Source organism: Danio aesculapii, chromosome 2 (assembly GCF_903798145.1).
Source record: "Danio aesculapii chromosome 2, fDanAes4.1, whole genome shotgun sequence".
NCBI classification, from domain to species: domain Eukaryota; kingdom Metazoa; phylum Chordata; class Actinopteri; order Cypriniformes; family Danionidae; genus Danio; species Danio aesculapii.
The window spans coordinates 5,814,643-5,842,227 of NC_079436.1; the positions used below are offsets into that span (position 1 = coordinate 5,814,643).

Below are 27,585 nucleotides of genomic sequence, written 5' to 3' on the forward strand. Positions count from 1 at the left end.
AAATAGAATAATATAAGAAGAAAATATCAGTTTGCAACACCAAGCAGCGAAACGAGCTGTTTTTAACGTCTAAAAATGAATGGAAGTGAATGAGACCGGAAGTCTCGTGCCAAAATGATTCAAATGGCTGCGCCCACTCGTACGCGGAGAATAAGGTGAATATTAAACTAGTTAACCCTTTAAATGTCACTAAGCTGTATAGAAGTGTCTTGGAAAACATTTAGTCAAATATTATGTACTGTCATCATGGCAAAGATAAAATAAATCAGTTATTGGAAATGAGTTATTAAAACTATTATGTTTAGAAATGTGTTGAGAAAATCTGCTCTCCGTTAAACTGAAATTGAGGAAAAAATAAACAGGGGGGCTAATAATTCACTCATAATTAAACAGAGGGGCTAATAATAATTCAAAAGACTTCAACTGTATATTATTGTTTTTAAAATAGCAGAATATAAAATGAAGACATTTAGAGACAAGTTTTTATTGGCTTTGAGGAAAATACTGTTTCTCAAAGACACATAAAAAAAAAACAATCCTGTTTTCAACGTACAGGTGTATGACACATTGAATAAATATTTATAAAGTGTAACATGACGCTTCCTTTTAGAGATTATTTTTGCCATGTAAACACAAACGAAGTTCTTAAATGTCCTCAATTGAACGTAACAAACAATCATGCAATCTAACAACAGCGTTCATACACATTTTAACTATAAAAATTTCATGACTTTTCCAAGACTTTCAAGTAAATTTTCAGGACTGTTTCATGCAATGTCTACATATGCGTGGTAAAAACAATACATGTTAAAATTTATTACAGCATATCGTAAAACACGCAACAATCTATTTAGTTCAATTTATATTTATTCATTCATTTTCTTTTCAGCGTAGTCCCTTTATTAATAGGGTCGTCACAGCGGAATGAACTTTTCCAGCGTATGTTTTATGCAGCGGATGCTCTTCCAGCTGCAACACACCACTGGGAAACATCCATACATACTCATTCACACACATACACTGCGGACAATTTAGCTTACCCAATTCACCTACACCACATGTCTGGGGGAAACCGGAGCACCCGGAGGAAACCGACACAAATACAGAGAGAACATGCAAACTCCACACAGAAATGCCAACTGACCCAGCCGAGGCTTGAACCGGCGACCGTCTTGCTGTTGCAATTGCGCTACCCACTGTGCCACCATGATGCCCGATTTATATTTATATCTACGTAAAATTTATTTAGATAATGCTTACACCGCACTAATTATGTGAGAGTGTTTGGCCAAGGACAAAAAAGAATTAAAGACAACTAACCTATATTCAAGTATACAGATATCTGCTTTCCATGACTTTTCCAAAACTTTTCCAGGCCTGGAAAATGCCATGTCAAAATTCCATGACTTTTCCAGGATTTCCATGAACGTATGAACCCTGTAACAAGTCTAAAGCAGTTTTGCTCTTATATAGTACTTGTTTTTGGTCTATTGTGTTGATATGATAAAACGAAATAAGACAAAGGTGCTCAAAAAAAGAAAATCATTTACTCGTTTTCACTTGACACAAACATGTTTGAAGTTGTTTATTCTGTTGGCCAAAAAAATATATTATTATTAAAATAATTTATTGAGTCTGTAACCACTGATATCCATAGTATTTGTTTTTTCCTAATATGAATGTCATTCAAAATATTCTTGCTTGTGTTTAACAGCAAAGAGAAACTCACTAAGATTTAAAGGGCACCTATGGTAAAAATTCTACTTTTCAAGCTGTTTGGACAGACATATGTGCATGTATGGTGTATAGACTGTCATATTGGGGTGATATAAGCACACCCAGTGATTTTTTTTCAATTTAACAACATAAAAAACAGTGGACCAATTGGAGCGGTTTTCAAATCGACCACAACTTTACGTAGGAGAGCGGTCCCCCCGCCCACCAATATTGATTGACAGGCGCGTCATCATATCCTCAGTTTGTTGATTCACGTCCGCCATTTTCAGCGTGAGTCGAAGCGATATCACTAAAGGAACACCCTAGCTCTATTTTTAGATGCAAGGCTCATTGGGCTCAACACAAGAGCAATATTCTCCACATTATCGCTCTAATCGGAATTATTGGTTGTATCTTTAGGTAGGTTTGCAAACATGTGTACTTCTCATTGAGTCTACCTTATTCTTCAGCCATTTGCATTTCTCACGATCCCAGAAGCTCCCTGTTATCTTAACTAGCATGCGTTTTAGAATTCTAAACATAGGTTTCTATCAGGGTACACTCAAGTCGACGGCTGGGTGCCGCGGACCGCTGCAGAAACCTATGTTTAGAATTCAAAAATGCGTGGCGCGACAATTCGGGACACTTCATGTTTCTGCCGCGCCACAGAGAGTGTCTGGTGTGCCGTGTTGCGGCTTCGAGCGGCGCATCCGGTGCCTCAGTCAAAGTTAATTCAGTGTGTGTGGTTATTAGTTTCTGTGTACAAGCTCGGCACTTGAAACTAGCACACAGTTGGCTGTAAAACTGTACAAAGACACATATGATTTTGTACTCTCTGCTTGGTCTGTGTCAGAGTCGTACATGTACGACTGAATGCTGATCCTCTCACTCCTTCTTCTCTGAGTCTGCCTGTCAGACTCTGTTGCAAACGCAGAGCGGGTGAGCTCATGGCCCCGCCCCCCTTGTTACGTTGGGCGGGAAGCCGAAACTAATTTACATGTGAAGCAACACACCCATAAATCAGCGAGCTGTGGACCGTCTTCAGTCTATCTCCAGGTCAGGTCTGAGACTTATACCTTAGATGATTTTATCAGATTAGTCCATTAGCAGCTTCCGTTTATGGCCGCCATAAGACGCCAAAAGCTTTGCCCCCACACAGAATCCTTTTTTGACATCTTTGGGCAACTTTTGGAGATGCCTTCTAAGAAAATATTAGGTTAGTCTATTATAAGGCATGGGACGATAAGAGTTTCCAAGGTATACCGTGGTTTGGAAAAGTCAAGGTTTTAAAACCACCTAAATGTTCTGTAATACCGTTCTTAAGGTATGTGTAAGATTTTTCATTTACATTTTTCTTTTAGGACAACATTATCTTCAGCTGAAAAAATATCCAAAGATGCCGTTTAAATTGTAAAGAAATCTGTATTTTTGAAAATAATGAAGACAGCAGAAGTCAGAACTGAATGTTTACTGTTCCAAAATATTATAAACCTTTCAAAAAATAAATATATTGTTATCAAAGGAGAAGAAAGTTTTAGTTTTTTACCCAGACATTTAAAGCGAATATATTTTAGAGCAGCAATCACGATACCGTCAAACCATGATACTTTTATCCAAGGTTATCATACCATCAGAATCTTATACAGGCCCATGCCTAGTCTATTAGCATCTCACTCAAATAAAAAAGTTTAGATGATTTTCCCTTTTAAAGCTTTACACTTCTGTAGTCATATCGTGTAGGTCCACAGAAACTGAAATGTTACTGTTTTCTAGACTGATACTCCTGATTAGGGATGCACCGATCCAGATACTCGTATATCGGTTCAATACCACATATTTTTGCTGGATCGGGTATCAGCCAGCTGGTCCTGATCTAAATCAGATCTAGTGCGTGCATATATTCTGTGTTTATAAGCCAACAAAAGCCACAAAGGTAGCCAATTATAAGGGCCTAGAATGTTGTCATGTAGGCTACCATATCTCAAATGTTCTGAAGCTGTTCTATAGTTTAATGTGAAGCACAGATGAATATTCAAGCGCTTCCTGCCGCTGATCCTGTCAACCATTCTTCATTCATTCACAATTTAAACTGTGTTCATGACAACACAAAAAACTTTCTTCAAGACTATTTGTTCCTGATAGTTTAAACAATCAGTGGAGAAATGAGTTTAGTTTGCATTAAACGGCTTCATTTTGACCTGCAGCAAGGAGTTTATTGCTGTACCTAAATCATGTTGCGCTGTGTCTGTTAGATCAGCAGATCGCGTTCACAACACTGGAGTAGAGAGGGTTATTACCTGCTCTTTAAACACAAAGATGGCCTACCTGAAACTTAAAATGAGAAAAGGCTCAATAATATTGGACAGATCCTCAACATACTGATTTCTTCCCTTTGTGCTGCTGTTTTTAAAGTGTAAGCAGATACCAGAGGGCTGCGCGCAGTGTCTCGATGATGCATCAAGCACTTCATTCATACAAACAGCTACAAGACGTGACGTGCGCCACTCAGTAAAATTATTCTCACAATAAGTTTCTGTTCTCTCATCCTTCCGACTGAGTTTATTCTTCCAAGGGGAACATTTTCAGTGCTGCAAACAGTTTGTAAAGCCTAGCCCATTGTGGTCAAAGTAGTTGATGAAATTAATTATAGTGAAACTGACAGGGACAATATGAATTGTCATTGACAGAAAAATTATTTAGCCTAATATAAGCTACTCTGAAACTGTGAATATTTCACTGTAATTTTATTTATATTAATATTTATTTAACAGACCTGTTTGTCAGTTTGTGCACTGAAGCACATGAATGCACCTTGTTTTGAACTTCACCTCAAATATTCTTGTTTATTTTGTAGATAACTGACCAACAAAAAATATATTTAAATAACCAACAAATTATTACCAACAAAATTAGATTAAAAAGATCATTTTTCAGGCATGCTTTCGGTTTCTTCATCTCACTCGTGGCAAGTTTAGGCGAGAGAATGTTTATTAAGTAAAACTGGCCTCAGATGGTTTAGTTTTGTCTGCTTCAACCCTGCAGGACAATATCAGGCTTTGCTAAAAGGCTGGTTATTTTACCAACTATTAGGGTCAATGGTGGTTGCCTATTGCAGATTTCAAAGAAAAATCTTATTAAATTAATATTAAAAACATAAGCTGGAGCACAACAGTCATCAATGTCACAAAGAATGCTCAAATAATGTAGCCTATAGTTTAAAGCAAGCATCATGTTTTTAGTTAGATTGTGTTGTCTGTCATATACAGTAAGCCTATAGGTCTGGTATTTTTACTAAAGAAGATATATTATTTGAGTTTAGCACCAGAACTAAAGAAACTGTATTACTGTATGTTTGAAAAAAAACGGCACAGTATCGGGATCGGATCTGTATCGGTCGTAACTCAGAATTTTGGTATCGGGATCGAATCAGTTACAAAAAATTGCATCGGTGCATCCCTAGTCCTGACCCAGGTAGCGAAGAATTTTGGCGCAAATTTGGCATAAATCTGGCACAGCAGGCATTCATCTGGCACTGGCATACAGCATGTGGGCCAAACATGGCCCTGGTTTGGCAGAGGTGTCACCGTCCTTAAGGTGGTACACAGTATTTGGCCCAGATGTTAATAATTGATATGTAGACCATGTATACATATTCACATCTCCATTGTCAAAAAAGCTCAACAGAGGCTGTACTTTCTTCGTCAGCTGAGGAAGTTTAACCTCCCAAAGGAGCTGCTGAAACAGTTCTACACCTCCATCATTGAATCAGTCGTCTGCACATCAATAACTGTCTGGTTTAGCTCAGCTACTAAATACGACCTTCAAAGACTACGTCGAATAGTTCGGACTGCTGAGCGAATCACTGGTACAACCCTTCCTACTCCCCAAGAACTGTACTTATCCAGAGCGAGCAGGAGGGCTGCCAAAATCACTCTGGACCCCTCACACCCAGCACACTGCCTCTTTGAACTTTTACCTTCTGGTTGACGCTACAGAGCACTGCGCACCAGAACAGCCCGACACAGAAACAGTTTCTTCCCTCAGGCAATCCATCTCATGAACACTTGATGATAATAATTGCGAAACCAACATCACTACTGTACTTTTATACACATATACACTTATTTAACAACACACTTTACATGCCAATTTGCACATAACAGCTGCACATATAACGGTGTATATAGTAATAAACATGTACATACACTTGTCAATTTGTATATTTGCACTCACTACTTACTTCTATTTTTTTTTTAAATATATTTATTATCTGTTTTTTGTCCTGTCTCTGTTATCCTGTTGCACTGTAGAAGCTCTGTCACCAAAACAAATTCCTCGTATGTGTGAACATACCTGGCAATAAAGCTCTTTCTGATTCTGATGTAAGTTTGGCCTATTTTGACCCACAATTAAAAGCCATGTTTACTATTTTCAAATAAAGAAAAAAAAAATCTACCAATCAGGTCGCTTTGAGAAAAAGCATGCCCATAGCATGCCAAAGTGCAATGATTCATAAGTTTATCAATTTCATTGTACGTGTTACACATCAACATGGCCCAGTTCAGGCTCAGTTACAGGTATTAACTTGCCTGAGACTTGGCCCAGATTTGGTCCGCGTTTGGCCCTTGTCTGGAAGCCAGATTTGGTCCAGTCATGTACCGTAATTCACTGCGGTATGTGGGCCAAGCAAATGCTGATTGTGTGGGTCAGAGCTAGGCCAGAGATATTTTGCTATGTGGGGATATGTTTATAAATAGGAAACCTATCGAAACTCTTTGGAACTATTAGAGCAGGATGCTAACACTTAAATCTGATTCACTCATCTATGCTAAGCTAAGCTAAAAGTGGTCTCACCAGACTCACAGATCAGCTGAATGAATTCAAAAATGAAAAAAAAAAAAGGTTTAACTCAAGCGAAGTTGTTGTTAAAAGACATGTTGTTGTAGTACGCTAGAACATTGCCGCCTGAAACCGTCTGAAAAGTTTGCTTTGAAATAAGAAAAAAGCAATGTTCTCCCACCAGTTAACGCAACCTATTCAGTATTCACTACTTTTTCTGTGCAAGCTTATCGTGCACAATATTACTGTAAAATCAAAAGATTGGAAAACAATCACACATACAGTTAACCCGCCATAGAAAATTCCATTCAAGAAGTCAAGAAAGTAGTTGAAAGTCCACGAACACATTAAAACTCCAAAGGCAAATGCAGGGACGAGCCAAGCAGACAGACGGCTAGTTGGTATGGGTGTTCCACACATCGCCTCGTATTGGGTTAATGTTGGATCGAATTGCCCTGATTCAGCATGTTGGTGCCGGTCATCGACTGAAGAGAGCGTTCTGATTGGTTGTTCAGCAATGAATCAGAGCATGAGAACAAAAACCGAATTGACATACCCAAGTAAACAATTCAAGTCCAGTAACAGCACAAAGAAAAAGGAAGAAAGTTTGCTAATATTTCACTCAAACATTTGCAATCGTTAAGAATAATTCCATTGTCTGGCAAGTTTGAATGATACTAATTTCTTTGTTTATGCTGTGTGCGCATTTCATCTTCTGGTTTTCCTTTGAGAAGTGAGAAAACAAGTGCAGAAAGACACATCCACTCTCACAGGCACAGAATGAACTCTCTCGTTTCAATCGGCTGCTGTCTGTTTGGTGTTCACATGAAGCATTTTAGTCCAGATGAATCCAGACACAATCCGACAACACAGTTGGTTTCGTCTGAACTAGTTATTTGGCCTCAGCTCGATGTGTCACGGCCCTAAGATGGGAATGTGCCTCCTTTGTCTGCTTGTGATCCAAAGTTCTGAACGGCAGTAATATTAGGCTCATTTGTTTTTCTGTGCTGACTTCTAAAAGCATTCTCCAAATGTCATTAGTTCCTTTGTCCTAAACGACACCTCAAGCAAAGCATCCTTGCTTTATTGATCATCTTGTGTCCAGTCTTCTATACTTTACCAGTGCAGAGGGCGGGTGTCCTCTCACAACCGTAGAGAAACGTAGCAGCGATGACCAGCATCGCACCCAGGAAGAACACACTATAAAAGGAAGAAACCATATTATTTCTGAAGCAGTGCAGTAAGTGGGCCATTCTCAAGAAACTGTGCCATCAATGACAGAATATGTTAGGGCTTTTTAAAATAATTTCATTTGAAAAGGTCACCCTTGATTTGAGGCTGCGACATAAAGATATGGTTTCCTCAAAGTTTAGCAAAGCCATAGCCAGCATCAACAATATTCCCATTCAGGGTTTCTGCAGATTTCATAAAGTCAAGACATTTTAAGACCCTTTTAAGACCATTATGAATGAAATTTTAGACTTATACAGGGCTGATTATTTCTAATGGATTTTTTTTCCTTCCACAAAAAGAAATCAAATGTAGTTATTTCTTAGCGACATACTTTAATGTGTCAAAACAAGAAAATTCCAGTTGTTTACACTATTTTTAACATAATATTTCCTTTTTTTTAAATGACAATTTTAACATTGTTAAAAATATATACATCGTGGAGGCAATGATATAAATAATCAGAAGTATATATTTGTTGGCTTTTGGTCCAAATTGATTGAGCATAACTCCTATTCAACCTAATGTACTTCTGATTTAAATCCTTAAAGGGCACCTATGGTAAAAAATCTACTTTTCAAGCTGTTTGGACAGACATATGTGCATGTATGGTGTATAGACCGTCATATTGGGGTGATATAAGCACACCCAGTGCTTTTATTTCAATTTAACAACATAAAAAACGGTGGACCAATTGGAGCGGTTTTCAAACCGACCGCAACTTTACGTAGGAGAGCGGTCCCCCCGCCCACCAATATTGATTGACAGGCGCGTCATCATATTCTCAGTTTGTTGATTCACGTCCGCCATTTTCAGCGTGAGTCGAAGCGTTATCACTAAAGGAACACGCTAGCTCTATTTTTATATGCAAGGCTCATTGGGCTCAACACAAGATCAATATTCTCCACATTATCGCTCTAATCGGAATTATTGGTTGTATCTTTAGGTAGGTTTGCAAACATCAGGAAATCACTGAAGGCATATTTTATGTTATCATAATGATCTAATGTGGCAATAAGATTGTAGCTATACTGCGCATATACACAGTGGCCATATTCATCTATGTAAACACACCAAAAACAACATTAACATTATAGCAAACACTGTAAAAAGCTCATTCTCAGCCACTAGAATTTTCTGACAGGGTATTCGAGTGTCAGAATGTTGTGGGACTGCTATACAGGAGTTATGATTATGGATTATAGATCGTGAAATTTTGCAGTTTTTATTTTAGCGGGGTTTTTTAAAGCATGACGGTAAAAGACGAACGCGGTTATGAATATATTAAAACGTGCTTGTTTGTTGTAAAAATTTGTAATAATGACAAAGAATACTAATTTGTGGATCTCCTTCTGGGTTTAGTGATTCTGCCGTTGAAGCTGGTGCATTCTGGGAAATTTTCTTACCCCTTGGTTTCGAGTGTGGTCCTGAAAAATCTTTGTTCGAAGGGGTATTTACCCCTTCCCCTTAGCCCTACGCCTTCAAGCTAAAGAGAATTGGGACACCCCGACCCCTTCACAGGAACGCACAAAACGAGGGATAGTGGTAAGAGGAAGGGCAAAGGGGTAGAATTGGGATTGGGCCAAAATCTCTTTCTGGTCATTTATGCGTCTTCTGTTTAAAATAAGGGGGAAAAAAATACGTCTATTTGAATGGCCTCTAAAACTTACATTTTAATAGTCCTATAAATAGGACTGTTGCCGTCTATGGATAATGATTTCAGCTAAAAAAAAATCTTCATTTGTGCTCCAAAGACAAACAAATGTCTCAAGCGTTTTAAACAACATAAGGTTGAGTAACTAATAAAAATTTAGATTTCTTTTACCTGCTAATACTTTTCCTTGAACCTCTCTGTCTAGCATGACTTGCATAATGAAAAAAGGTGGGACAGTTGCGTCATCCACAGATCCCGTTTCAGACAAGAAGTACAAATATTGTGTGAGCAGTTAAAAGAAAGGTTCTATAGCTGTGAGCTCTAACATATAACACAATGAATAAAACTATAACAGCACACTTACAGTTAAAGTCAGAATTATTAGCCCCCCTTTGAATTTTTTTAATATTTCCCAAATTATGTTTAATTGAGCAATGAAATTTTCACAGTATGTCTGATAATATTTTTTCTCCTGGAGAAAGTCTTATTTGTTTTATTTCGACTAGAATAAAAGCAGTTTTTAATTTTTTAAAAGCCATTTTAAGGTCAAAATTATTAACCCCTTTAAGCTATATAAATATATATTTTCAACTGTCTACAGAACAAACCATCATTATACATCATACATCATTATTCTGACTTCAACTGTATGTCGGATTTGATATCTTGCAGATATTTGCGACATTTGTGACACTTATATTTATATTAAAAAACTGTTTCACGCCATTTGAAAAGAAAATGGTCATATGCTCTAGCATAATTTAAGCATGTAAAACAGGGCAAACGTAAACTGACAAACGTTTCAGTCTAGCCAGGAGACGCATTTAACAAACTAAGGTGTTGTAACAATACAAACAGCTTTGTGTTGATCTTCTCCATGACGTGCTGATTTGTACATCTCTTCATCCGCTAATAAAGGAGAATTTATGTCATTGGACAGCTTTCAAAGTGCTATCAAAACATTGCTCTGTTTGTTGAAGCATCCCAACCAGTTCAACACATTGACAATGACAGAAGCAATTGGTGCATTTAGGGTAGAATGATCTGTGGACAAAGTTAAATATGGTTATCCCTTTTTACTGTCTGTTTAATGTGTGCACATGGTCATACACGCATATTCAGCATCTGGTGAGGTTTACCAGTATTACAGTAAAGTTGCAATGTATTGGGAAAAAATAGGTCCCACTTTATATTAAAAAGCCTTAACTATTGGGTACTTTAATATAATAATATAATATAAATACAAAATTGTATATACAATGTGTTTGTAATGTACTATTGCTATTGAAATGCTATATGGGTAAGGATATAGAAAGGTTTGGGTAGGTTTAAAGGTGCAGTAGGTGATCTGCCACAATGCTAACCTGTTAGCATAAATCTCTGAAACGCAGTCCCTGCCGTCCAAAGCCACGCCTGCTGAAAACACGAGCACATGCACCTTAAAGATAACAGCAGAACCCTCTCTCATGTGTTGAGCTAAAGTGATTAGTGCTTGGTCGGCGGCGTGCAGGAATTACACTTATTACTAAGCCATACTTACATGCTATTTCAGACTGAATATTCGGAGTAGCATGGTAAACAATATAGGGAGCATGTCACAGATCGTCATTGTTCAAATATGAACCAATGTGAATATTAAACTAACTTCAGCTCAGTAAAGCAGGCTAGGTGGAATAGCGCTATTTACTGATGTTTTTTGGTAAACTAAATAAAAATTTACATTATCGGTGCTGTAAAAGGTCCCTTATGAAACTGAAAATAGTCACATCAGTCTATCGCCGGGAGATTTCAGTGGCTGAACAACACTTCTGTATATATAACCAGGGCTTGACATTAACTTTTTTGATCACCAGCCACTGTGGCTAGTAGTTTTCCAACATTACTAGCCACTCGCTATTTTTACAAGCCACAATTTTATTGTTGGGAAAATATATTTTATACATATAAATATGACTCTGACATGCTAAAATTACTTGATTTAGATTTGCGTTATCTCCAGATGCCTCCTCATTCATTTTTTTGTGTGTCGTGTATGAGCTTGCTCAATAATCCTGAGCAAATGGGTTTCATAGTTTTACAATTAGTTTTTATTTCACATCATTTTAAGAGCTCAAAATGAAGGATTTACCAAATTTATCTCTGACCACACCAAACATAAACAATTATTATTTCTTAGCTACAAATTTTAAATGTGTCAAAACAAGCTAAATATAGCTGTATACTATACTTTTTATTTAACAAAACATATGCACAGTAATCTGTCATGGCTAAAGGTCCCTGATCACCAGTTAACTACACATAAACGGGGAGTTAATCTCCTATTAAAGCAATGTTATTGTGAAAAATGATAATCAAACCATATCAAGCAGGTAAAAAGCAAACTGTGTGATAATGAAAGGATGATCATGCACACACCGTTAATGTTAGACCCATAAATAATCTGTTTAAAGAATGGTTAAAGCTAAAGCAACCGGTGCTGCTTACAAAAAGACAAATCTGGAACTCTTGAAAGCAGCAAGACTGTGGGTGCATGAGCATAACTTTTTGTCTAGTCTTTTTGAAAGAGAACCGACCACATCCGTTGTGTTTCTAGACACAGTTGCTTCACGCAAGGAAACGGGAGCGCGCAAGTTTTAAAAAGTCGTGCGCATTACCTCAGCCGTTAGTGCGAGTGATTATGCTCTCATTCGAAATTCACCTGCTTTCTATTGCTCGCGTGAACGCAATTATTTTTGTCAGTCATGTTGCTTCTCAATTCAATTATTGCATGCATAATGGACCATCCTTACTGTCGAACCTTGTTTTTAAGAATTATTATCCATGAAAATTATTTTCAACAAGCCAAAATGGCTAGTGGGAGTGTCTGTCTCACCCACCATCAATGAAATCTACCCGTAGGTTGGTGGGTGTTAATGTCAAGCCCTGCATATAACCCATTTGTTATACTGGGATTGATTGTCGTGGACGAAAGTGCAGCTTTGGTCAATACTGTGATGATAATACAGTGATAAAATCACAACAAGAAAATGTGAATGAATAATTATAGAGTGACAGTTTTGGGGGTAAAGCATTTGCATAGAAAAGAAAGAATAATAAAAACAAACTAAAATAACTATTATTCTGAACTCTTCTTCAAATGAAAAAAACATATTACTGTAATAAAAATCTTTTTAAGTACAAAACAATACTAATATTTACATCTTATAATCATTTATATTTGTTAATTTTCGAACAGTAATCCTTCAAGCTCTTATTTTGATGGGTTACGCTGTGCTTTCAGAGTGGTGTTGGCTTATACAGTCAAATAAATAGAGCAGATACAGTTAAAGTCAGAATTATTCACCCTCCAGTGAATTTGTTTTCTTTTTTAAATATTTGCCAAATGATGTTGAACAGACCAAGGAAATTTGTACAGTATTTCCGACAATATTTTGTCCTCTAGATAAGGTCTTATTTGTTTTATTTCGGCTAAAATAAAAACAGTTTTTAATATTTTAAAAACCATTTAAGGTCAATATTATTAGCTCCTTGAAGCAATATTTTTTTTGATTGTCTACAGAGCTGTTATACAATTATTTGCATAATTACCATAACTTGCCTAATTAAACTAGTTAAATCTTTTAATGTCGCTTTAAGCTGAATACCAGTATCTTGAAAAATATCTAGTCAAATATTATGTACTGTCATCATGCCAAAGATAAAAGAAATCAGTTATTAGAAATGAGTTATTAAAACTATTATGTTAAGGAAAAATCTTCTCTCTGTTAAACAGAAATTGGGAAGAAAATATACAGGGGGTTAATAATTTAGGAGTGTGTATACTTCAACGAATCTCAGAACTAAACCATTTTTTATATCAATACTATTTGGGCATATCACACAGCCACAGTAATAAGTCACAGGGAAACACATGGCACAGTTTTCTAAGAAAGATCCAACTGTAATCCCTGAGTTTAGGTGATTGTATTACCTTGTCGGGTCGAAATCGTCCAGTAAGAAATAAGAGATGAGGGTGGACAGAATGATTGAGATGGATGTGGCGAAGCCCTTCAGGATGTTATCTGCATATTTGATGACAGCTGCAATGACCAACCCACCCAAAGCCTACAGGAAGCAGTGAGAAAGAAACAAAATATGACATGCGGGTCAGCGTATGTAATAGCTTCTGGTGGCATTATGGGGGCCAGTTACCACATACATAAAAATAAAAAACAAAAAATTTAAATCAATATTATTAGAATCAATATTATTAGCCCCCTTAAGCAATATATATATTTTTAATTGTCTAACAAACCATCATTACACAATGATTTGCCTAATTTGGCATTCTGATGCTACTGTGTTTACACTGCAGGATGATCGGCGACAGGGGGTTTCGCACAGCATGACTTGACAATAGGAAGAACTGCCGACAACTTTGTCTACAAACTACGTCTCACAACCAAATACACACGAGAAACTACATGGAAACAATGCAAGGTCATGTAGTTACTTGTTTTTAACTACATAATGAGAAAGAGGTCTTTAGTGAGGTAGAAAATGTGCTTATTTTTCAGGGTATATGCAGGAATCCTAAAGTAAATTTCAATATCTTTTTAAGACCTTTTAAAGACCTTCTCAGAATATTTTAAGACCTCGTCGCCACTTCCAGTTCTAATCAGTATCAAACTTTTAATTTAATAAACAGTTGCTAATAAACAATTGTAGTTAAATAAATGAATGGAGCAAAACCGTGCAACAGAACTTAGATAAGCTCGGAAGAAACAAAGCTTGAAAGGATAAATTACGTGGGTGTTTTCAGCGACAGGTTTCAGCCACTGTTTAAACTCGTCTTTCTCCAACCAGTAATACACAAACTTGCATTATCCCATTTTGCCGTCGGTTTTGCTCTATGGCAGGGCTCTTCAATTAGTTTGTCACGGGAGCCAGTTCAAAAAAAGCGACTCAAATGAGGGACCGGAGAGATAGGGCTTGCAATATAAGTGATGACAACAGCAATATAAGAGCCCATTTGTTGTATTTTTGCTCCTTAAGACACCCACGTTGTATTTTTCTACATTAAAATGTAATATAGTGTATTTTGTATATTTGTATCTGCATTGTACAATGTGTCTTTTTTTTTTTACAAACATTCAAGTGTTGTATTTCAGAGCACAACAAAAGCAGGGCATTGATAGGCTTCTTCTACATTCAGACACATTCATATGTTATGTTTTAAACTGCAACAATTATAGATGCAACAGTTATAGATTTTGGTTATACGATTATATAGTCTGAAGTATAATCATGGTTTCATGGTTATCACGGTTAATGTAAATTTAAGCTTTTTATTAGGTAAGTATTTAAATGAACGGTTGTTATCATCTGCGTTAATACATACATGATCATTTTAATAATTTGTAATAACGTGTCTAACATATCTTTGGCCCAATCCCAATTCTATTTTTGTACCCTTACCCCTTCCCGTTGGCCCTTAAAACTGAGTGTGAAGGGGAAGGGCTTCAAAATTTACCCTTAAGAAATGGGACAGCACTGCAGCACCTGCACACATCATCATATGTCATCGCGATCTCTTGCTTCATATGAGATCAGGCGATCACGACTGCTGTAGTTATTCCAGTTGTGTTATTTTTTGTTTTTTATCTTCAGGAAATCACTGAAGGCATATTTTATGTTATCATAATGATCTAATGTGGTAATAAGATTGTAGCTATACTGCGCATATTCACAGTGGCCATATTCATCTATGTAAACACACGAAAGCAGCACTAACATTATAGTGCACTGTAAAAAGCTCATTCCCAGCCACTAGACTTCTCTGACAGGGTATTCGAGTGTCAGAATGTTGTGGGACTGCTATACAGGAGTTATGATTATGGATTATAGATCGTGAAATTTAGCAGTTTTATTTTAGCGTTTTTTTAAAAGCATGACGGTAAAACATGAACGCAGTTATGAATATATTAAAACATGTGTTTGTTTGTTGTAAAAGTTCGTAATAATGACAAAAAATACTAATCTGTGGATCTCCTTACTTCCGGGTGCAACTGTGGCTGGTGTATTCTGGGAAATTTTCTTACCCCTTGGTTTCAAGTGTGGTCCTGAAAAAATCTTCACTCGAAGGGCTATTCACCCCTTCCCCTTAGCCCTACGCCTTCAAGCTAAAGAGAATTGGGACACTACCCCTCGTTTTGCACGTTCCTGTGAAAGGGTAAGGGGAAGGGCTAGAATTCGGTTCGGGCCTTTTTGTTTACATTGCACCGAAAGCCACGCACAACTCTCACCGATATGGTGTGAGATGATTTCTACTCATTGCTCCGCTTGCGCACACATATTGGCAAAATATTCAAATATTGGAAATAACAAACTTGCGCGCAGAAAAGATGCAATATGTGAACGGCCCGTTGCTATACTTAATCCAGTATGCGTGCATATTAGCATTGGTGTAGCTATAAGCTCGGTGCACAGGTGGCATAACTTTGTTTAGTTGCAGCAGTTTCGTTCCGTGCTACAGAAACGCGGCGTAGAGAAGCCTTCAAGCTTAAGTATCCAAATGTTTCTGGCTGCTCGCACCACTCGCTTAATGTCAGGTGACTCACACTTTGTGCAGCCCTCAACTGCAGCTCGTGCTCTATTGATCAGGTGCACGTCACTTCATAACTATAGCGGCCGTCTTCCGACTGAACTAAATTTATTTCTGATGTTTTGGTCACACTATTTGGAGGGGCCGGAACAAATTGCCTTGCATGGTGCCAATTGAATAGCCCTGCTCTATGGTTTCGCTACATGTGGAGAGCGTCACATCACCTTCTCGTGTTTGTCGCAAATTACGTGACATCACCCATACAGAGGAGCTTGGCCAGATGCACACGGCCTGAACCAATCAAAGAAAATAAATATATTTATGCTTTTTTGGAGTTAAACACTTTTGAAAACAGGTGCTCTTGCCAAACTTCCACTAGTTTTTCCTCCATTTCTTGGGTCCAAGTAGACCGTAAAGAAGTACTTTAACCTTCTCCCGCAACCTCCTGCTGGCCTGCAGATACTCTTACTAGTGGATGCTGCTCTCTCATTGGCTGTAGCTGATCACCAATGTTATTTTCAATCGGAAAACATTACACACAGCATGATTTGAATTGCCGACAGCAACTCATCTGCAATTCTTTCAGATCGCGTCCTTGATAGTTTCCACTGTGTGATGGTTACTCTCGTGAACGAGCACCGATTTACCTGTGATTTCAGGCATTTGTCAGGGATTCCTTAAAACCTGTTGGCGAGTCAAAATCAGGGCAAAAATTATGCAGTCTAAACTCAGCATGACTTGCCTAGTTACCCTAATTAACCTAGTTAAGCCCTTATATTGTACTTTAAGCTGAATTCTAGTAGGTCTATCTTGAAAAATACCTGCTTGTTAACATCAGCAGTTTTAAAAAGGTTACATTTGTTATCAATTATAAAATGTGTCACTTATTTTCATAGATCACAAGACGTTACATACCAAAATAATACAATATTTTCAGCAAAGAGTACATGCTGCGATGAGGATTTTTGCAGCCGATACAGAGTACTGAATCCTTGTTATGATGATCGGCAGATACAGAGTATGGATTCTTATGCTTCAAGCTTTATAATACATAAAGCACATTTCCCTCCAGGTATGATACTTCAGTGGAATTTTCTCTTTACTTAAGAGAATAAATTAAGGATGCTGCATATATTCCCTTAAACACATCTGTTATAACCTTTTAGTGTGGACAAAACATTGGATATACAATGGCTGCAATAATGAGAGTATCACTTGTGGAAGTTTCATCAATAAACTGTATAAACAGAGGTCACCGCAAATCTGTATATATTTTATTTAGCTGTTGTGACGCAAGCACAGTGACCGGTCATGCCCCCACGCATAACTTAGCTCCTCACTTGTTTTAGTGCTGCTGGTATATGACATGGGTTTGCACCTGTCTCTTCCTAGCATTTTAAGTCATAAACAAACACTTGCAATCAGTTGGTGAGATCGGCCAGATTGGCGAGTACCGATCGAGTCATGAAATGGGATTATCGGCTGATACCAATCTCTGGCCAATCGATTGGAGCATTTCTAGCAAACAGTGTCTTATATTATATCCGAATTAGAGTATTTTTCCATCATGCGCCATTGTGTAATCAAAATAATAGTTTTTTTACTTTTCTTTTGGCAATATAACATTTTTTTGTATTTATAAAAGCTCTAAAAAGTCATTTTTTTCTAACATTACAAAAATAAATGGTTTAAAAATAGCTTTTATCTAACAAAAATGAAATGTCTGTGAATCTTGAGTTAATTGTTACCATTTTTTGCCTTTAAATTGGCAGAATTACCTCCCACAACTGTCTAAAAAACTGTCTTATCATCTCTCGCTGATAAGATGTGAAGCACTGAATGGTGTGTTTGTGTATGTGTGTTTACTCTGTAAAAATATTTTAATTCAAAAAGATGTTTTTAAAGAAACCATTTACATTAAAAAATACTGTTACCACAGTTTCAAAAAGAAAACCGATTATGTCAATCACACATCAGACAGTTATAGAAATATTTTAATCCTGATTTCATTAGTGCCAGCTCTTAGCATTTTGCTCTTTAGCATTATGCTAGCATGAGGACTTGTGGGCTAAAAAGTTGTTACCCATTAAGGGGAACAGTGTTGACAGTATATAACAGAATTGACAGTCATGACTGTGTGCACTGCAAAAAAGCTTCTAGTCCAAATGTCTACAAAATTATTAAATCAAGAAGCATTTGCTAGACAAGTAAAAGTTCAGGCTTGTTTTAAAGAGCCCCTATTCCCACATATATATATGTGTTTTTGAGAATTACCTTACATGTAGTGTGTAACACAGCTCTAAGTGAAGTAAAATACCCAGCTAAGGCTTAAATCTGAAAGCGCACGTGTTTAAAACTATTGATTCATCTATAAAAGAGTCGACTCATAGTGGTCTGAATGAATTGCCACTGTAACGAGTCTTTAGCCATGCCGGCGTGACGTCGATACGGAACTTAAGCCCTGCCTATTTGTTGCGCGCGCAGATCCGGGAATATTAAAACCCCCGGTCCCACCCACAAACACTGTAGAAAGAAAAAGATGAAGACAAACCCTGTAGCAGATCCTGGTTGAATCATATCCCGAAGATGCTGTGCTCTGAAGTGTGAGGGAAAGTTAGTGTTGCTTTCCCTGCCCAAAGATTAGGCTGTGAAGACATCCTGTTGTCACTTAAACTGCTCACTATGTTTCCATCTACTCATTTTTATACATATTTCGGAAGACTGCATAAAAACATTTTTAAAAATGTGCATAAAGATAAATATGCGCACAACTGAGTATGACTTTTTATCTGATGAGAAATAATGTGCATAAACAACTAATAATGGGTGCGATGGGACAGCATTAATGGACCAGTGGACCAACCACATTGCACAACATCTGTAATGTCGTTTTGATCATTCTATAATGCCTTACCCAAAGTGCGTCATTACAGTGGGGCAGTATTGTTACATGCAGAATGGTCTTGAGTGGCTGCGCTCCCGAAGTTCAAAAGCCACGACTGATTCATTGCATATCATTGCATTGCATTTAGCATTGCGCTAAGGAGGGATTTAGGAACAAATGAATCGCTGAACGAATCATATAGGAGTCGCTGGGATATTAGGTAAAAATAAACGCATATTATAAGAGAATGAAAGTGTTTTTGACCTTGCATACATATCAGCCTGTTGTTGAGACCCCCAAAACCAAAATATGATCTTTTAATGCATAATAGGGGCTCTAATAAATAATGTCTCAAAATCAAGGGAGGTTTTCTTTAAAACAAGCAAATAAGTTAGAAACAAGTAGTAAATGATGACAACATTTTGGATGAACTATGCCTTTAAGACCTTTTTACAGCAAAAGTGACTGATGTATGATCCACGCAACCCCTGTAAAATCTGCCAGACATTTCTGTATTCTGAACAGGAAGTGAAAGTGTACCTGAAGAGCCACCACAGACCATGTCACATTGTTGTAACCTTGAAAGAGTCCGTTCTCCAGCACTCTTTCTCTGTCGTATGTAAACACTCCTCCAAATCCAAAAATAAGTCCAAATAAACCTGAGATGATTAGAGAAAACAAGTGATGAAGCATTTCTGAATAATGCAGACACACATTTTCTGAAACCTGAAGCAGAAATTTGTAAACAAAGGCAACGATATAAATAAGTTTCTATATAATAATGTTTTTTAAAAGTAATCTGCTGACCTAGCTGAATATTGCGGACCCACACACTCTGCTTGCTCTCTTTGAGAATCTTTTCAAAATAAACACCAGCGAATCCACTGGAGAAGCAGGCCACAAGCACAGCCAGCAGTCCAATCAGCTGGGAGCTGGCGGTCAAATCTTTTTCACTGGTGCTCGATGTGACTTCAGTTGGCCACTGTTCAAACAGAAAGAAAGAGTCATACACACTTTTAACAGGGGGTGCCCGGGAAGGTCCACTGAAATGTAAATAAAAAAACTTAAATAATTTTAAATAATTAAATTCTACACATAATATTAAATAATTAATATATTATGTAAAATGAATAATTGAAAAATTATTTTGAAAAAAGATTACATTACATTAAAATAAATAAATAAACAAACAGTTGTAAATTGGGTGTTTATACAAACAAAACTATAAAGTACAGCTGCCTTGTAAGACATGTAGGCAGTCTTTTAAACATCATTGACAATATTTAAAACCTTTTTTCATGATAAAGAGAACCACAGAATGTTCTTTAACAAATCTAGCTTGGAAAAAAAGATCATTCTCAAATACTGACAGTAAGTAGACTTCACTGGTAGTAATTTTGTTAAAATTATATTTAAATAATTAAAAATTAGGGCTGCATGGTGGCGTAGTGGGTAGCACGTTCACCTCACAGCAAGAAGGCCGCTGGTATGTTTCTGTGTGGACTTTGCATGTTCTCCCCATGTGGGCGCGTATGTTTCCTCCGGGTGCTCCGGTTTCCCCCACAGTCCAAAGACATGTGGTATAGGTGAATTGGGTAAGCTAAATTGTCCGTAGTGTATGAGTGTGAATGAGTGTGTATGGGTGTTTCCCAGTGATGGGTTGCAGCTGCAAGGGCATCCGCTGCATAAAACATATGCTCGATAAGTTGGTGGTTCATTCTGCTGTGGCGACTCCAGATTAATAAAGGGACAGCTAAAAAAGAAAGTAAATGAATGAATAATAAAAATTATATTTCTATGGGTTTGTTGTTCTTACCCCATTTAAGCAGTTAAGCTTACATTCTTGTACCTTGTCTTTATTATTATTATTAAATAAAGATGAAAATAATACACACCACTCTTTTACCAATAAAAATAATTATATTAATGTAATACATTCATTCATTCATTTTCTTTTCGGCATAGTCCCTTTATTAATCTGGGGTCGCCACAGTGGAATGAACCACCAACTTATCCAGCACATGTTTTATGCAGCGGATGCCCTTCCAGCCGCAAACCATCTCTGGGAAACATCCATACACACTCACTCACACTCATACACTACGGACAATTTAGCCTTCCCAATTCACCTGTACCGCATGTCTTTGGACTGTGGGGGAAACCGGAGCACCCAGAGGAAACCCACGCGAACGCAGGGAGAACATGCAAACTCCACACAGTAACGCCAACTGACCCAGCCGAGGCTTGAATCAGCGACCTTCTTGCTGTGAGGCGACAGCACTAACTAGGGCGCCACTGCGTTGCCATTAATTTAATAATAATGACTAATAATAATAATAATAACATACAAATGGTAACTACCCAAACTATTAAGAAGGGACTAAGTTATTTTTCTACTCACACTCTCAGAAATAAAAGGTACAAAACTTGTTCAACCCAGGCTCATTCTGAAAACGTACCTCTATATGCATTTCTGGAGACTGTCAAATATGTCCTAGGAGCTATGTTTGGTTGTTTGTTTGTTTTTTTTGCAGTTTTAGTTTTCGCAAATCCACAAGAGGCCGCTGTGTACACTTCTTGACATCTCAAATTGATCTCGCAAGTGCCATTAGCGCCTGCTGTTCTCACGTAAATCCACCAAAGGCTGTTGTTGACTTGACTGTTTGACTGAACGAATGACCAATTGACTGACCCACCCTCCCCCTTCCCTAAACCCAACCAATAGTGTTTTAAAAAGCACAAATTGACCCGCACACCCACTTCCCAAACACAACCTACAAATTTAAAAAAGCAATTCTGAAAAAGAAAAGCCCTTGTCTTATTTTTACCACGTTTTACCACATTCTCACCCTGTTATTTACTTGTTTATTTAATTTTTTGGCTTCTGTTTTGTCTTACCCACTTTCTAAAATCGTTCTTCACCAGACTCAAACCCCGTCATTGTGGTCATCTCCTCTTTGCATCTCAAGTCCACCGACGTACATGGTGAGCTAACTGGACAAACTGGTAACAGCTGGAAAGCTGGAGGCAAGCGGTCAGCTTGTAAGCGTGAAAAGAAACAGCGTCATACCATCCTATAGCATTCATTTAAAAAAATGAAATGCAGCCATACGTACTTCTGGCTACATAATTCACATTCTCCAGAAAGGTATAGGGCTACGTTTTCAGAACGAGCCTATGTTGAACTTGTTTCTGGGGGAGTATCTTTTCAAATGGTACATGTTTGTTCCTACAGGTACTAATTCAGGGAACTCGATCCTGGAGGGCCGGTGTCCCTGCATAGTTTTGCTCCAACCCTAATCAAACACACCTGCTTGTAGCTTTCTAGTGATTTTAAAGACACTAATTAGGGTGTTCAGGTGTGTTTGATTAGTGTTGGAGCAAAACTCTGCAAGGACACCGGCCCTCCAGGATCAAGTTTGCCCATGCCTGTACTAATTGGTACCTTAACGGTTCATAATAGTACCTAAAAACTTCAAATTTCACTACTATATGTAACTTAAGGGTAAGGCCACGGCTTATGCACCTAGTAAAAAAGACCCATCTGTTGGTGCTTTTGCAGATTTGCATTTGCAATACTGTTTTCCACAAGCTCATTTAAAAGAGATAACTGGAAACAAAAATCACAAAAGCTTAATCAAATAACAGTAGGTTTCGATGACAGACAAACTCAAAACAAATCACTAAACTACGACCCTCACCTGGACAAGAGCAATGCCAAACATCAGAATGACTAGTGAAAGCCACTGGTAAATGCCAAGTCTTTTGCCCAGCATGGACACAGAGAACAGTGCTGTAGTGAGAATTTTCAGCTGATACGTGACCTGAAAAACCAAATAAAACAAATTCCCACAAAAACTATTAATCAGCACAAACATTTACAACATTGAAAATAATAAATGAATAATAATAAATAAATTGAAAATAATAATAAATTCATTCAAAATTAAACGATTTTCTGAAAGGATCATGTGTCACTGATGCCTGGATTAATGATGGTGAAAACCCTTTTTTTTTTTTTTTACACGTACAGGGATTGGACAATGAAACTGAATTTGAAACTGAATTGCCTGGTTTTAGACCACAATAATAGGCTAGTTTGGTGTAGGGCCTCCTTTTACAACCAATACAGCATCAGATCGTCTTGGGAATGACAGATCTTGCACTTTGATCCATTCTTCTTGCCGAAAAGTGGCCAGGTGATGCTGGTGGAGGAAAATGTTTCCTCTAAAACACTGCAAAGAGAAAGTGGCTTAATAATATTTAGATCTGGTGACTGTACAGGCCATGGGAGATGTTAGCATTTTTCCCCTTCATGTTGATCAAACCACTCTATCACCAGTCTTGCTGTGTGTATTGGTGCATAATCATCCTGATCCACCATACTGTCTTCAAGACATTCGAGTGCACATGATTGTCTAGAATGGTCGATAGTCCTTGGCAGTGACCCAGCGCCTATCTAGCACAAGTATTGGGCCTAGGAAATGCCATGATGTTGCAGCCCAAACCATCAGTGGTCCACTCCCATGCTTCAATCTGGGCATGCATCAGTCTAGGTGGCATGTTTCTTTGGAGCTTCTCCACACTGTAACTCTCCCGCACGTGGGAAAGACAGTGAAGGTGGACTCATCAGAAAACAATAAATGTTTCACATTGACCACAGCTCAAGATTTTTGCTGCTGGCACCATTGAAATTACGTTTGGCATTGGCACGAGTGACCAAAGGTTAGATTATAGCAGCTCGGTCATGTATATTAACTCTGTGGAGTTACTGACGAACAGTTTTGGTTAGCACCTGGACATCCCTTTCAAACACTTTCTCTTGCGTCCACAGTTTGGCCTAATCCCAATTCCACCCCTTAGCCCTTCCCCTTCTACCCCTCATTTTGTGCGTTCCCGTGAAGGGGTAGGGGTGTCCCAATTCTCTTTAGCTTGAAGGTGTAGGGCTAAGGGGAAGCAGCAGGACACTGACCCTACAGGACCAAGTTTAGACACCCCTGGCCTACACTATTGCAGCTTAAACAGCTTACACTTAAACAGCAGGACACTGACCCTCCAGGACCAAGTTTGGACACCCCTGGCCTACACTATTGCAGCTTAAACAGCTTATAGGAAGTATAGGAGTTATTCAATAGGGATTTCTAACCATTCTCCTAAAAACGAGTTTGTGAGGTCAGGTACTGAAGTTGGATGAGAAGGCCTGGCTCACAGTCTTTGCTCTAATTGTGTTAAGGTCAGGACTCAAACTTCAAGCTTCAAGACTTCAAACTTGCTCACCCATGTCTTTATGGACTTTGCTTTGTGCAATGGTCAACACAGTCATGTGCACCAGTTAATGTTGGAACAGGAAGGAGCCATCCCCATACTGTTCTCATGGGAGCATGAAACTGTCCAAAATGCCTTGGTATGCTGAAGCATTAAGAGTTCCTTTCTCTGGAACTAAAAGACCAATAAAACTGCTGAAAAACAATCCCCCTCCACCATTTTCCCTTGCACAATGCAGTCAGGCAAGTACCGTTTTTCTGGCAACTGGCAAACCCAGACTCATCCATCATATTGACAGACAGAGAAGTGTGACTGGTCACTCCAGAGAACACGTCTCCACTGCTCTAGAATCCAGTGGTTGTGTGCTTTACAGCACTGCATCTAATGCTTGGTGATGTAAGGTTTGGGTGCAGCTGCCCTGCCATAAAAGCCCATTCCATGAAGATCTTTATCCGCTTGGATAAGAAACAAGACTAAAACTCTCAATAAGAAAAACCTCTGGTGATCAACTGTGGACCACATGCAGCTGAAGGTGTAACACGTGCATCAAACATCCATCGCACAATTGGCATGATTATAAGAGAACCAATTTGAACTCTCACAAGAGTCACCAATTTACTTCTCTGGAGAAGATTAAGAGATGTAAATCAAACGAGTTTTAAAGCTTAACTGGTGTAAACCTGTCACATGTAAATAAGGGTACAGAGAAGGATCCAATATGCAAGTGAAAAGTTTATTTGACACTGTCAAATTAAGCCAACAGGGCTACAACTGGAGGACGAGGACACTGGGATACTGGGGCAGGAACAGACAGACGAAACGATGTCCAGCAGTCACTCCTCTTAGTCCTGAGCACATACAGACTCACATAAGCAAACACAACGAACTGACAAGGAAACATAGAAACGTAGCCCAGATATAGGCACAATAATGAACCTCAGCTGGTGATCAAATCAAACAGCTGAGTGCCGTCATAACACGTGATCAAACAAATACACGTGGACAACCGAACAACACAAGCCCATGTGACAAAACAGATACTCCAGAAAGCGCACAAACCTGCAACCGTGACAAAACCAATCAACTGATTTTAATAATGAAGGTTCACAAACAGCTCAAAAGAAAATTTTGAAAGCTTTATAATAACCGATTTATATGAATTTATAGACAAATATTTCAGCTAGGTTTTTGCCATGTAAAACATATGCTAGAGTAATTGGTGGTTCATTCAGCTGTGGCAACCCCTGATAACGCAGGAACTAAGCCAAAGAAAAGTGAGTGAGCAAGTGAGTGAATAATATTTTAATACATAATTATAATTAACATGACATAAATGATTGATTAGCAACAAAAAACTATTTTGAAACACTAAATCTTACAAACACACACAGCTAGTGAACACATCAGTTATTAAATTCTCTCTTGAATTCTCTGGCAGATTTCTCAATAAGCATGTTTCCTTGGTTATCACCAATAAAATAAGTGAAATGTAAAACCCATACAAGCGTTTTACACTTTCCAAGCACAACTATGTCTAATGTCAACTAATCTACCTTCACATAACATCAATATGTCTGAATAAAAGATGAATTTTTATCATTTTTGGCCATTAGCATATGTTTACAGGTAGCATTTCTACAGTTAAAAAGCAAAAGAAATTCTGAACATAACTCAATTCTTATTATGGTTAATACTTTTCCAAGTGGAGCTCACATTTCAAGTGAACTGGAAGATTGTTTGGTCTTGTGCTATCTCACCTGGTAAGTGGCTGCATCTAGGTTTGACAGAGCCACGTAGAGAAGGTTGTTTTGCAGGGTGTAGATTCCTGAGGGAATCGCCAGCTTCAGAGTTAACAGAGGTCTGTTGATTATTTCCTCCTTCAACACCAGATTCAGTGAACGAACGCTGAAACCTGACACACACAGCACTGGATATTAGATAATGAGCTTATGCAGTTATACAAAACTTCCCTATGCTGCCCAGAGAGTCACTTCATCAGCATTTAACAGATTAAATTGAGAAAAACCTGTATGTGTAGACACAAAAACCCAAGCATTTTCAGCTATTATAATAATTTTATCAGTTTAAATGTTTTTTTTTTAATAAAATTTATATGTAAATGGTTTAGCCTTGAAGAAATTGTAATACAGATTCATTACTATTATACAGTAGAACATACTTCTCAAGTAATAACTATAATAATAATAAATAATTAAACAGTTGTAAGCAGGGCTTGACATTAACTTTTTTTGATCACCAGCTACTGTGGCTAGTAGTTTTCCAACATTACTAGCCACTCGTTATTTTTAATAGCCACAATTTTATTGTTGGGAAAATATATTTTATACATATAAATATGACTCTGACATGCTAAAATTACTTGATTTAGATTTGCGTTATCTCCACATGACTCCTCATTCATTTCACTTTTTGTGTGTCGTGTATGAGCTAGCTCAATAATCCTGAGCAAATGGGTCATGGTGTCATAGTATTACAATTAGTTTTTATTTCATATCATTTTCAGAGCTCAAAATAAAAGATTTACCAAATTTATCTCTGACCACACCAAACATAAACAATTATTATTTCCTAGCCACAAATTTTAAATGTGTCAAAACAAGCTAAATATAGCTGTATACTATACTTTTTATTTAACAAAACATATGCACAGTAATCTGTCATGGCTAAAGGTCCCAGATCACCAGTTAACTACACATAAACGGGGAGTTAATCTCCTATTAAAGCAATGTTATTGTAAAAAATGATAATCAAACCATATCAAGCAGGTAAAAGGATGATCACACACACACACGGTTAACATTAGGCCCGTAAATAATCTGTTCAAAGAATAGTTAAAGCGAAAGCAACCGGTGCTGCTTACAAAAAGACAAATCTGGAACTCTTCAAAGCAGCAAGACTGTGGGTGCATGAGCATAACTTTTTGTCTAGTCTATTTGAAAGAGAACCGACCACATCCGTTGTGTTTCTAGACACAGTTGCTTCACGCAAGGAACCGGGAGCGCGCACGTGTTTTAAACAGTCGCACGCATTACCTCAGGTGTTAGCGCGAGTGATTATCCTCTCATTCGATATTCACCTGCTTTCTATTGCTCGCGCGAACGCAATTATTTTTCTCAGTCGTGTTTCTTCTCAATTCTAAGATCGCCTTTGCATGCATATTTGATCATCCTTATTGTCGAAACCTTGCTTTTAAGAATTATTATCCAGGAAAATTATTTTCAACCAGCCAAAGTGGCTGGTGGGAGTGTCTGTCTTACCCGCCACCACTGAAATCTACCCGCATTTGGCGGGTTGGCAGGAGTTAATGTTAAGCCCTGGTTGTAGGGAATAATTAGATGTTTTCGCTCAAGTTTTAGTTTTAAAATGAATAAAACTTTGTATTTTGCAAAGTTC

General features: G+C 37.8%; 1 protein-coding gene across 2 annotated transcripts in view; it reads right to left on the reverse strand.

Annotated features, from left to right (window-relative positions):
• Positions 1–849: 849 nt before the first annotated feature.
• slc35a3b (solute carrier family 35 member A3b) overlaps positions 850–27,585 on the reverse strand; it is a 43,963-nt gene continuing 17,227 nt past the window's right edge. For both annotated transcript variants that reach the window (XM_056471560.1, XM_056471568.1), the window contains exons 3-8: positions 25,929–26,083; positions 22,608–22,730; positions 19,714–19,888; positions 19,447–19,565; positions 13,410–13,543; positions 850–7,755 (exon numbers count right to left, since the gene is read on the reverse strand). In XM_056471560.1, coding sequence (XP_056327535.1) covers positions 7,665–7,755; positions 13,410–13,543; positions 19,447–19,565; positions 19,714–19,888; positions 22,608–22,730; positions 25,929–26,083 — 797 coding nt within the window. In that variant the 3' untranslated portion in view covers positions 850–7,664. The remainder of the gene's footprint in view (positions 7,756–13,409; positions 13,544–19,446; positions 19,566–19,713; positions 19,889–22,607; positions 22,731–25,928; positions 26,084–27,585) is intronic.